Genomic DNA, 11,601 nt, shown 5'->3' with positions numbered 1-11,601 from the left:
CTTTCCAAACGACCCTCACCAGCGAGGGGAGGCTGGGCTGCAAGTGGAGGAAAGTGGAGGGAAGGCCAGCGGGGGTTCCAGCGACGGCGCGCCCCACCCCGCGGGATGGGCTGGGACCCAGGACCGGCCCACCCGAAGCTGGTGGCCGTGCGCACGCGCAAACCGCGCGCCCTCTGCTTCACTGTGCTTTATTTAGCCCTTCAGCGCTGCCAGCTTGCACACCCCCAACGCCCCAAGTTCGGATGACAGGGGGTGGGATGGGGAAATCCCAGGGCACTCTCAGAAAACGACGTTTTGGAAGATCCGGAGGTGGGGTGGGGGGCGGTGAGCAGGAGACAGGCAAGGACGTCAAGGGCAAGAAGCCTTACACCGCCCCCCGTCGGGCCCTGCAACAGTCTGGGCTCGGAGCCGGCACCTCAACTCTGGGCGGAGGAGGGATAAACCGGGCGGGCAGCACGCGCGGGGCCCCGAGGGGTGGGGCGGGGCTGTGGGCGGGGCCTACTGCGGCTCCCCGAGGCCCCGCCCCTCGGACCAACCTCTCGCCTGGCCATTGGAGGGCGTCGGGGGCGGGTCCAAGAGACACCCGCCTCTCGCCACCCGCCCCCGCCCCGCCCCCTGGCCGCCCAAGTTTTCGGCTCCTCCAGGAGCCTCAGAGCGCAGGGAAAGGAAACACGCGGGGCTGCCACACCGCCCGTGGACGCTGGAAAGGCTGCCCCCACTGCCGCCCAGACCGGCCCCCTGGTGACGTCAACAGGGTGGGACCACGAGGCCCCGCCCCCAGGCCCCGGGCCCTGGCCCTCGGGCCCCCAGCTCTGGGTGTGCCGCTCCTGCGGGATGCGGGGAAGGGGCCACCCTGTGCAGACGTTCCGCGACACAAAGGGCCGCAGTCAGAGCCCCCGCGCCCCCCTTCATCCCCTCAGCCTCCGCAGCACGTCCCACCGCCCTTCTTTTGCCCCCTTCTCGCCCTTTCTCTGTCTCTGCATCTCCAAAGAGATGGGCGCGCAGGTGGCACAGTGCCTGGAGAAGTAGATTCGATTCGATACCGCCTTCATCCGTCTGCATATCTACCGCTTACTTAGTATCTTGTTTTCTCCTGTAATTTTGGGAGATTTAGCGGGTCCTTTTCATCTTTCATTTCTTTTTTCTCTTCACGGGCTCAAAGTCGGCCGGCTCCTTCCTTAACATTTGATTAAAGAAGCTAGGATTTAGGCTTCTTTTGGTGCAGAGGAAGGGAAGGAAACCAAAGCCTAACCGCGTTTAGAAAGAAAATAGCTCTGTTCCTCTCTCATCCTTAACTCACGCTGTCGCGGTAGCACCTCGCGCGGGCACAGGCGCAGCTGCAGAAGCACTTGGTTGCAGAGAAGGCTGCGTCTACACAGGCTTTGCGCCCGAGCATCAAAAGACAGTGCAGGTGTGTGTGGACGCGGGTGTCCGTGTGCGTACGTGATGTACGTGTGTGCGTGTGTGTACGTGTGTGTGCGGCCCAACAAATAACCTCAAGAGGCGCATCAGGATCAGAAGGAACCCCTCACACTAGCGATCGCCTCGTAAATTTCCGAAAGCTCTGCGAGTTAGTACATCCCTAGTATCCGAAAATCGTCTTTGCAGAGGCTCCTTCCTCCCTGCTCTCCCCGCTCCCCAATACAGGTGTCGCCCTGTCTCTTGAAGCGGCCCCTCGCCCGCGGGGGCGTCACCGAGGACGCGAGGTGTATATTTCAGGGCCCCCGCGTGTGGCAGATTAAACCCCCCGGACCTGGGCGTGTGCGCGCGCTCCCGTGCCGTGTGTGCGGGAGGGTCTGGGGCGCTCGGCTCGGCTCGCGGGCGTGCGCGTGTGTGTGTGCTCACGCGCTCCGGGCTGTGCCCCGAGTGCAGCTGCAGGGTTGGAGAAAGAGAGTAGGCCAGTGCAGGGGGGCAGGCGGCCCAGGGGGCTGTCGAATTAACGGAGCCGGCTGAGCAGTTTTTCCCTCTCCCGCTCTCGCTCCTTTAAACCCCGCTGCAACGTAGGGAGGGGGCCGGATTCGCCGTGGAGCTGGTGGAGGAGGGGGGCAGGTTGAAACAATCGAGTGGGCGCGCCAGGACTCCCCGGCTCCGGGCGGGGAGGGGAGAGGGAGCCCCGGTTCTGCGCAGAGAGGGGGCGGGGTTGGGGGCCCGGGAACAGCGAGAAGGCGGGGGGGGGGGGGCGGCCGCGGGGCCGGTGAAGTGGTCACCTCCGAGAGGCGAGAATTCGTTCGGATCGCACATTAATTGGAGATAACTGATTAATTCGAGCTTCTGATGACTATAAATGGCGATTCTCTACCAAGGTGTCTTTATTTTTTTTGAAAAAAAATCATTCCGTGTCATCCCCCACGTCAGGCCTGCTCGTGGGCGTGAGGCTGTACTTCCTCCGCCCCTCCTAATGGAGTGAACCATTCCCAGCACTTCCCCCTCTCCCTCAGCCTCTCTCTCTCTCTCTCTCTCGTTCTCTCTCTCTTCCTCGCTCCCTCTCTTTCTCTCCTCCCTCTGCCTTCCCCGTGCATAAAGTCTCCGTCGCTCCTGGAACTTGTTGGCAATGCCTATTTTTCAGCTTTCCCCCGCGTTCTCTAAACTAACTATTTAAAGGTCTGCGGTCGCAAATGGTTTGACTAAACGTAGGATGGGACTTAAGTTGAACGGCAGATATATTTCACTGATCCTCGCGGTGCAAATAGGTAAGTGGCCGGCGGGCCGGGCTCGCGGAGGTGCGGCGGGCGGCCGGGTCCGAGGTGCCCAAAGGAACCGACTGGCCCGCGGCCGCCCGGGGGTGCGGAGAAGTCGGCAAACCTCCAGGGGTGGGAGCATAGGCTCCAAGGGACTGGCGCGTCCCGGGTTGGTTTTTCTAAAAAAAAAAAAAAGGGGGTGGTGGAGGGGGAGAGATTCCAAACGTTCGCCGGGAAATGTGTGCAGCCGGCATTTTCTGGAGGGGTTTTCCCCCCCTTTTTCCAAAGCGCACGTCCTTGGGTTTGCTCCCCTCTCTTGGGTTCACCAGGTTTGGTGCGCTCTGGGGAAATGCACTGGTCCCTGCGATACTGCAAGGTATTATTTTGAAGGGTCAAAAGGTGAATGCAGGGGCAAGATGCCTAGGCAGCTACAACTGGAAAGTTTATGTGCAGAAAGCAAAGATATTCTGGGGTTCAGACTGCAGCATTTAGAACTTTGTCATCCTACCGCCCCCCCCCCCAGCCCCAGTATCCTAGCTGCAGCATTCACACCGGGCAACGCAGACCGGGCTGGGGGGCAAATTGAGAATGATAGGGAACCCCAGAGTACATCTTTTAATATGCTTATCATTGAGGAGCTTGAGTTCAGCTAAATATATGTGGATAGAATTTTCTATGCTCATTTGCCTGTTCCTTTCCACATAGGCATCAGTATTTTCTATATAAGAAGGGGTTAAGAAGTGTTTGCAATATGTCGTGTTGGGTGCCTGTTATTTTTGTTTGTTTGGGATTGATTATGGGTGAGTTTATATAGTCCCCATTTTATGTTAAGGAATCTTGAGTCCTAGTTACACTGTCGTTGTTTAAAAGTTCACATTTTTTCATCCAAAATGAAGAAGGCATTATGGAAGGGAGCACTAGAAAACCCCCTTCCCTGATGCGGGTCAGAGCATTAATTAATGTGGCCTAAAAGTGAAAGTGAAGCAGATTATTAATAGAATGGACAAGAGAAAAAATAGAAACTCTTCAAACGGGTTTTCTGGAGATGAGGGAATTGTTGGCGCCTATCACTTCAGACTGTAGCATTCTTTGCAGACAAATCCTTGCAGTATTGCGGGGGGTGGAGGGGCTTTAGGGAATCGGTTTGGGGCAAGAGATGAAATGCATAACATTTTTCTTCACGAGAAATGTGGAGGAAACAGGCTTTGGAGTTATCTACACATTAAAATGGATTCTTTGCAGTGGGTTTTTTTATGCATTTGACATGATTTTGAGTATCTGATTTTTTTGCATGAACATTGTAGGGGCTTTAGAGTGTGTGGATGCAGGATGTTGGCGTTGCCTTTCATCCTAAGAAACGATTTGCTGTTTTGAATCTGGCTGTTTTGAATCTTTGACATTAGTGCAAAGAGCTGCAATAAATAAAGAACATTTCTGATTGCAGCAAATCCCTTAAATCTTGGAAATAACTGGATGTGGCTTTTGCAGTTAGCCTGCAGATTTTTAGAGAGCAGGAGACAGCAGTTGTTTTTGATATAGGGATTGTAATCTGCTTTCCCGGGAGGAAATAACCTTACTACGGATGGGGTAAAAAAGACAGCGATTGTGTATGCGGAATACGCTTGGAACACAGTAACCTCGGCCCGAAAGTGACCATTTGTTGGCTGTGGAATTGCAATGGAGCATACTTGTTCCCGAATGTCTGTCTGCCCTTTCCCGCACCAGAGCCTCGATCTGTATTAATTCCCGGCTGGGAACTGTCCCAAATCACTGACATTTGGCAAGAAAAGCGGGGGTGGGGCAGGGACGGGAAGGTGGAGGGGTGGTGAAGGCAAATGAAGGCTAGGCGGGAGGAAGTTTGGAATGAATGAGAGGTCGAACGAATGAATGAACGGAAGGAAAAGGCACAAGACGCGGACACCGCAGAGAACGGGGAAGTAGCCTGGGTCGCCCGCCCAAGCCTCGCTGAACCAGGGTTCAAGAAGGACGGACAGGGTCGCGCCGGCTGCCCCCTGCCCGGAGGCGTGAGCCAGCGAAACACTTCCCGCGCGCAAGCCCCCGTCCTCCCCAGCCAGAGACCGCGGAGCCACAGTTGCAAAAAAAAACAGAAATTTTCACGACTTCTTATTTTACACGCGCGCGCGCACACACACATGCGCGCTGTGACATGTCGTCTCCTCCAGCAGCCCCTGGAAAGATAACGCGACAGCAGTGCTTCCCGCGCCCCCCACCCCGGCGAACCCCAATTCTCCTTTAACATAGTATCAATGCATCTTAGGGGCAACTTTCTCACCATCAAGCCTTGGGGGTGGAGGTAAGGGGTAAGGAGAGACTGGGTGCCGGGGCGGGAGGGAGGATGGACTGTATTTTATTTCGTTTCCTCGCTGCAAAGCAGCATACGTGGTACGGATTATAGAGGGCGCCGCGCAGGGTTGATTTCATCGGGACCGCGTTCTGTTGGAACAAAGATTCGTTTATTCAGTGTTCTAGCTGATACTTGCAGTCGCAAGGGCTCTTATTGTTTCGTAGGGGGACCGGGAGATTGGTAAAGGTTTACGTATCTGCCCGAGCCCAGGTCGAGTCCCTTCCCCAGAGCTTCCCGTTCCGGATTAGAAAGCGCAAGGCCCGCCCAGCTCTTCCTGCAGCAATTTGCAAACTGTGCGCTCTCGGAGGCCTCTGCAGCTTCGGTCACCTTCCCCCTCGCCTGCTTCTGGCCCGGCTCTGGGCACCGGCGGCTTGGGGTGGTGAGGTCCTCCCCGGAGACACCCACACGCGCGCCGCGGCGCCCTGAACGCTGCCGGGAAGGGCCCGGCGCTCAGGGTCCGGGCACTGGAGGCCGATTTCGATTCCGAGAAGATTCGCCCCTTCTCTCCCCTCCCCTCGGCCCAGCAGCGCAGATCTGCGCTTCTTGCGCGCCCTCCTGGCGTCCCGGGTGCTTTTGGCCGCTCGCCTCGGAATCTTTAGCCCGGTTCGTGGGCCTTGGGAAGGAGAGAAATGGCCACGGCAGCGCGCCGGCCGCCTGGAGCCGCGGAATTTGGCCGACCTGAGACCAGGAGCGAGGACCTCGGTGCGGCCTGGGTTTCTTCATCCTCTTCCCTCCGCGCCCCCCACCTCCTCCTCCTTCTCCTTCACCTCGTCCACCTCCACCTCCTCCCACCGCCCCGACTGCGATCCCGGTCCGCTCTGGAGGGAGCCCGGAGGCCGAGAGCCCCTGGCGGCAGCCACCTGGGCCCTCAGGCGCACTGCTGGGGCCTGGCGAGGAAGGGTCTCACCTCCCCCGCTGGCGGGGGTGGTGGCCGGTCTTTCCAGGGGAGCCGAGCCGCGGATAGAGGCGGAGGGAAGCAAGGGGCCGGGCTCATGGACTTGGCCTCCGCGGAGGTGACCCGGGGTCATTAGCTCAGACACATCCTGACCCTGCCGGGCCGCGACTGCCCCAGACCACTCGTCCCCTCGCCCAGTCTCTCGGGGGCGGGGGGCGAGGACCTCACGAGGAACGCACACTGCATGGTAGACAGTCGCTCTTAGAGTGGAACAATCCATGTCGGTGGCTGCTGGTAGCTTCCAGCGACTTTATTAATTTATTCATTCAGCAGTGTTTGCTGAGCGCCCGCCAAGCCCGAAGCTTTTTCGCCCGACGTGGCGCTCGGTTCGGCTGCGCGGCCCCCCGCTCTGCCGCCTCCCAGCCCCTTCCTCGCCCCCGCGCTGTGCTTTCGGACCCCCTCCGTCACCTCAGAAAGGGACGATCTCACTTGGAGAGCCTTGACGGGCTCGCTGGGGAAGCGTTGGGAAACGAAGGAGGGAGTGAGGAGAAAGAGAGAAATAAAAGAGGCGGGGGAGGTGAGAAGAGGGGGCGATGGAAACAGAAAAAGATACGGAGCCAGATGCGGGAGGGAGTCGCACAATAGGAATGGCCTCGCCTCCCCCTGTCCACGCCGCTCACGCACCGGCCACCCGCAGGACACGCGCAGTTGGGTGCGGGTCGCTCATTCTCGGGCCAAACCGTTCAATCACCTTTGGACCTGGCGCTCCCCGAGCCCGGGCGCGAGTGGGCACCGCTGGACAGGGTGAGGCGCGCTGGGCCCAGGCGGGCGGGCCGTCGGGCTGCGGGGCGGGGTCGCGGTGCTGCTGACCGGTGTCCCCTCCTCCCCGCAGCGTACCTGGTGCAGGCCGTGAGAGCAGCGGGCAAGTGCGATGCAGTCTTTAAGGGCTTTTCGGACTGTTTGCTCAAGCTGGGCGACAGCATGGCCAACTACCCGCAGGGCCTGGATGACAAGACCAACATCAAGACCGTGTGCACGTAAGTGTCCTCTCTGGCCCTCGAGGTTTCCGTTCGGGGGGGCGCTGCGGAGGTGGGAGGGCGCCCCGCCTCCCGCAGGCGGTCAGTATTTGGCACCAGCGCGAATCCGCGCCTTCTCACCTTCTAGCTCCCACCCTCAGGCCTCTGCCGGGGCCTGCCCCGCCCAAGGGGACCCTGTGGCCTGGGATGGGCAGAGGATGATCCTTTCCGCCGGGCCCAGTCCCACCCTCCGCAGCCTGACCCGCGCGCACAGAGGCGCGCGCAGTCCACGCGCTGGAACCGGGGACGAGGGTTTGGAGAGCAGCTGGCAGTTCCTCGCTGCGCTTTGAGGCCGTCTTCGTCTCCCTTTCCTGCTGCGCGAATGAGCACTTCCCAAAGAACGGTTGGTTTGGTTTGAGGGGCGTTTTTGGTAGTTCTACTTGGTTTGCTTAAAAGGAAAGGCACTCCCCTATTTTGTCCACTTCCTCTAATAAAACTCCCCTCCGGTGCCCGCCAAGAAAATTCGCGAGCAGCAAGGGAGTGCGGATCCCTCGTCCTCTTTCTAGGAGAGAGACTGAAAGAATATTTTGTTTTGTGCCAATGACTTTGCCCAAGAGGAGCACGTCCCAAATGTCCAGTGATCACCTCTGCGGAGTTTGTAGCCAATTCGGAGCTTTAGCGTAGTTACCCTTCTTGCTTCCCCCCTCCCTCCTGCATCTGCAAGGTGCCCCCAGGCCAGGCCAGGAGGGAGTTCATGGACAGGCCCAGTGGCGTTTTTCCAAAGCTTGGCTGGAAAGCACAGCTCCCACTGGCAAATGAGGGTAGCAGAGCCCTACTGTGGTGGACCAGCCGCGTTTTAGCTGCTGCAGACCTTAGAAATACTCCCATCTTCTGCAATACACATGCACACACACTTTTACTTTATTTTTCAAAAATAGTTGTGACCCTCCCCACCCCCATAATGGCCCTTCCAATAAAGCCAAGGCAAAAGGTGTTCCTTGTTTCCCATAGGTTGGAGTGACCATTTTCTGCACCATCCTTAATTTTGCTACACACAGTCTTAAATACCCTGGTGTCCACCAGAAGTCACAGCGGCTAAGTGGCTGCTACTTTCCTATCAGGAAAGGGACAAAACGCTGGGTCTGGGATGCACACCCCCCTACTTTAATCCTAAGTGTCTGATGAAAGAAGTGTACCTATAACGATGGACAAAAGGCTAAATACGGAACAGCTCTCAAATCCTCCATCATTTGCCAGAACTTGGTTATTCCAAGCTATTTTAATTTTTTAGCAGGACTTTGGTCCTGGAAAATGGAAATGAGGTGGGCCCCTCTCAGAGGTGGCGGCCACAGCTGGGTCAAGGCTCCCACACTGTTGGTGGCACTGAAGCCCACCTCTTCTCAGCGCCACCTGGATTCTGTCGTCTTCCACCATGTCTCTCTTCCAGGAAGGCCCTGTCCCCATCTGGGCATGCATAAGGAAAGGAGAGATTTAGACATCCTTTGGGAGGTGTAATTATGCAGAGAGCTGTCCTGCCGCCTCTTGGTTTCTCTAAATCTCAGTGTTTATTACAAATTGAGGAACCTGGAAGCCCTGCGCCCCAGGCCCCCCAGTCCTCATAAATCAGAGACTCACGGAGGTCATTAGAAAACAGCCAGCGCTCAAGGCAGTCCAACAAGCATTTATAACTTGACTGTCAGCCAGAAGCTGGGGTGGGAGTGGAAACCAGGATAAATCGTGCCTACAGTCCAGGCTAGTGAGAGAAAGGAGAGAGGGGAGAAAATGACAACCAGATTTCGCGGAGGGCCCTCCCTGGTGACCTGACGCTAAGGCCCGGGCGAAGGGGGAGCCGGCCCAGAGTTACCGAGGCTCACTAATTGACCCAGCCCCGAAAGGAGACAGCGCCCCAGGAATCGATGACGGGTTGGAATTATATTTAGTCTCGAGATCTATTTTGGGTTTTAAGAAGAAAGGGGGACAATAAAAAAAAAAAAAAAAAGCACAAGTTGGATGAAGGTTGTGGGGCGGGGCTCGGAGCCGAGCCCAGGAGGAGCGAGTGGCTGAGTACGGCGCGGGGCTCCGGGAAGAGGCGAGAAGGGAGGACGGAGAGCAGGGTCCTTCGAAGGCTGGCAGCGGCGGGCACCGCGCCGGCCCAGGAGTCCGGGCCTGGGGTAGGCTGGCACTACACCCCGAAGGCCGCGGAGGTCCAGGGCCACGAACAAGCCTCAGGAGAGGGGGAAGGGCAGGGCCGGAGCTCTGGGGTTTGAGGAGGCTGGAGGAGGCCGGGAAGCCAGCCCCGGGGGCCCGGGCGCTGGCACTCACCGACCCCGTGGAGGGGAGAGGCAGGCCGCAGTCTCCGGACTGAATCAGAGCCGGGGAAGCGTGGAGAGCAAGGCGAGGGGCCACGGAGGACCGAAGCAAGTGCGGAGGAGGAGGAGGAGGAGGAAGTGAGGAAGAGAAGAGAGGAAAACCGAGGGGAGGGAAAAGGAGGAAGACAAAGAAGGGGAGAGGAAAGAAGGGGAAAGGGGAGAGCGGGAGACAAAAGGAGGAGCGGAGGAGAATGAAGGCCAAGGGGAGAGCGCGCGGCAGCGTGGGGAGGGAGGAGGCGAGACAGAAGGGCGGGGGGGGGGGGAGGAGACAGCGGGAAGCCCGGAGGGGAGGGCCGTGCTCCGAGCAAGCAACCCGTCTTGCAAGCCAAGAGGCATTAATGGGCGGCAGCTTGCGAGGCTTAGCACTGTTTTCCTAGCTTTGCCCGCGGAGGCCCAGCAATCTGTTTGCGCAGGCCGAGGTGCCAGCGCGGCGCAACGGGCGCGGCCCGGCTGCCGGGCCGCGGAACCAGAGAGGGAAGGGGCGGCCTCCACCTTGGTCAGCGGCATCCAGGCTGCGCGGAGGTCCCGGGAGCGCCCACCGGGCCCCGCCCGGCGCCGGGCCGGCGGAGAGGAGGTCGGAGCGGGGCGCCGGGAGGTTTGCCCGGGGCGCAGGCCCGGGGTCCTTCCCGCGCCCAAAGTGAACCTGCTTCTGTTTTGTTCTGTTCCTCGCCAGATACTGGGAGGACTTCCACAGCTGCACGGTCACAGCCCTTACGGATTGCCAGGAAGGGGCGAAAGATATGTGGGATAAACTGAGAAAAGAATCCAAAAATCTCAACATCCAAGGCAGCTTATTCGAACTCTGCGGCAGCGGCAACGGGGCGGCGGGGTCCCTGCTCCCGGCGCTCCCCGTACTCCTGGTGTCTCTCTTGGCAGCTTTAGCGACCTGGCTTTCCTTCTGAGCGCGGGGCCGGCTTCCCCCGCGCGCCCACACACACTCACGCCATGCTCCCGGAAATCGAGAGGAAGATCCATTCGTTCTTTGGGGACGTTGTGATTCTCTGTGATGCTGACAACACTCATATAGGATTGTGGGAAATCCTGATTCTCTTTTTGATTTCGTTTGATTTTTTTGTGTTTTATTTGCCAAATGTTACCGATCAGTGAGCAAGCAAGCACAGCCAAACTCGGACCTCAGCTTCAGTCCGTCTTCCCACAGAAATACGAAAACGGCAAACCCACCCCATTTTTTTAATTTTTGTTTTTTGGCACAAGAATCTCAGGAACGGCCCTGGGCCACCTACTATATTAATCATGTTAATACATGACAAATTATGGGCTCCTCCTAATAGGAAAGAGAGGAGAGGAGAAGGCCAGGGGAATGAATTGAAGAGAGAAGCATCTCGTGAATAATTCACGCTCACGTCTTTCTAACACAGTATCTTGTTTTGATCATTTCCACTGCACATTTCTCCTCGAGAAAAGTGAAAGGACGGATTGTTGGCCTTGTGTTTTAAGGCTAGGAGGGAGAGAGGAAAGGGGTTGAAGAAACCTCGGGTTAGAGGTACAGGCTGCCAGAAAAAACGCTGCTGAAATCACTGAGAGGTTAAGCTTTACCTGCTCGTGTTGATGCATCTTTCCAAGTCCACTGCCTTGATTTTCCCTCTTGTTTTAGCTGTTACACATACAGTAATACCTGAATATCCAATGGTATAGATCACAAGGGTGGGGGGTGGATGTTAAATGTTAATCTAAAATATAGTTAAAAAAAGATTTTGACATAAAAGAGCCTTGATTTTAAAAAAAAGAGAGAGATGTAATTTAAAATGTTTATTATAAATTAAATTCAGCAAAAAAAAATTTGCTACAAAGTATAGAGAAGTATAAAATAAAAGTTATTGTTTGAAATAGGAGTGTCGTCTGTTTCCTGCCCCAAGCCTGCTTTCTTGGCCGAGTTCTCGGGGTTGCCTGAAGGGACACAGGATGCCAGGTGATAAGTTCACCTGTTCGCAAACCGCCTGCTAACCTACCATCTTCAAGCAGACCCTCCTCCACCAGGACACCTTGTCCCTGAAATTGTGTTTACGTAAGAGAAAGAAGAGGTTACGTTTTAAATAAGTAAACGGCAAGGATCCTTTCTAGGTGAGGTCTGGGGGCACTGGGCTTGCGCGCAGCTGAGAATGCACACGCACACCCACGCGGGTCGGAGCCTCAACGACCGGCCCCGCAGGCCGCGCCCTCCCGCCGACACGCCGCTTCCTCTGCGGTGGCCAGAGGCACCTTGCGGAGGAACCACCATTAAGGGCTCTCGAAGAGGGACCAGAGGCTGATCCCCTGG

At 57.3% G+C, this 11,601-nt stretch overlaps 1 protein-coding gene across 1 annotated transcript; it reads left to right on the top strand.

Annotated features, from left to right (window-relative positions):
* Positions 1 to 2,415: 2,415 nt before the first annotated feature.
* On the top strand, positions 2,416 to 11,171 carry NRN1 (neuritin 1). Its single transcript, XM_059940629.1, has 3 exons — positions 2,416 to 2,690; positions 6,831 to 6,975; positions 9,997 to 11,171. Exons 1-3 carry the CDS (start codon positions 2,636 to 2,638, stop codon positions 10,223 to 10,225), a joined length of 429 nt encoding a protein of 142 aa, XP_059796612.1. The 5' UTR covers positions 2,416 to 2,635; the 3' UTR covers positions 10,226 to 11,171.
* Positions 11,172 to 11,601: the final 430 nt, after the last annotated feature.

The sequence above is a fragment of the Balaenoptera ricei genome, chromosome 11 (genome assembly GCF_028023285.1).
Source record: "Balaenoptera ricei isolate mBalRic1 chromosome 11, mBalRic1.hap2, whole genome shotgun sequence".
Taxonomy (NCBI): Eukaryota; Metazoa; Chordata; class Mammalia; order Artiodactyla; family Balaenopteridae; genus Balaenoptera; species Balaenoptera ricei.
The sequence above is the reverse complement of the archived record's forward strand: the minus strand, read 5'-3'. Positions and strand labels throughout refer to the sequence as shown.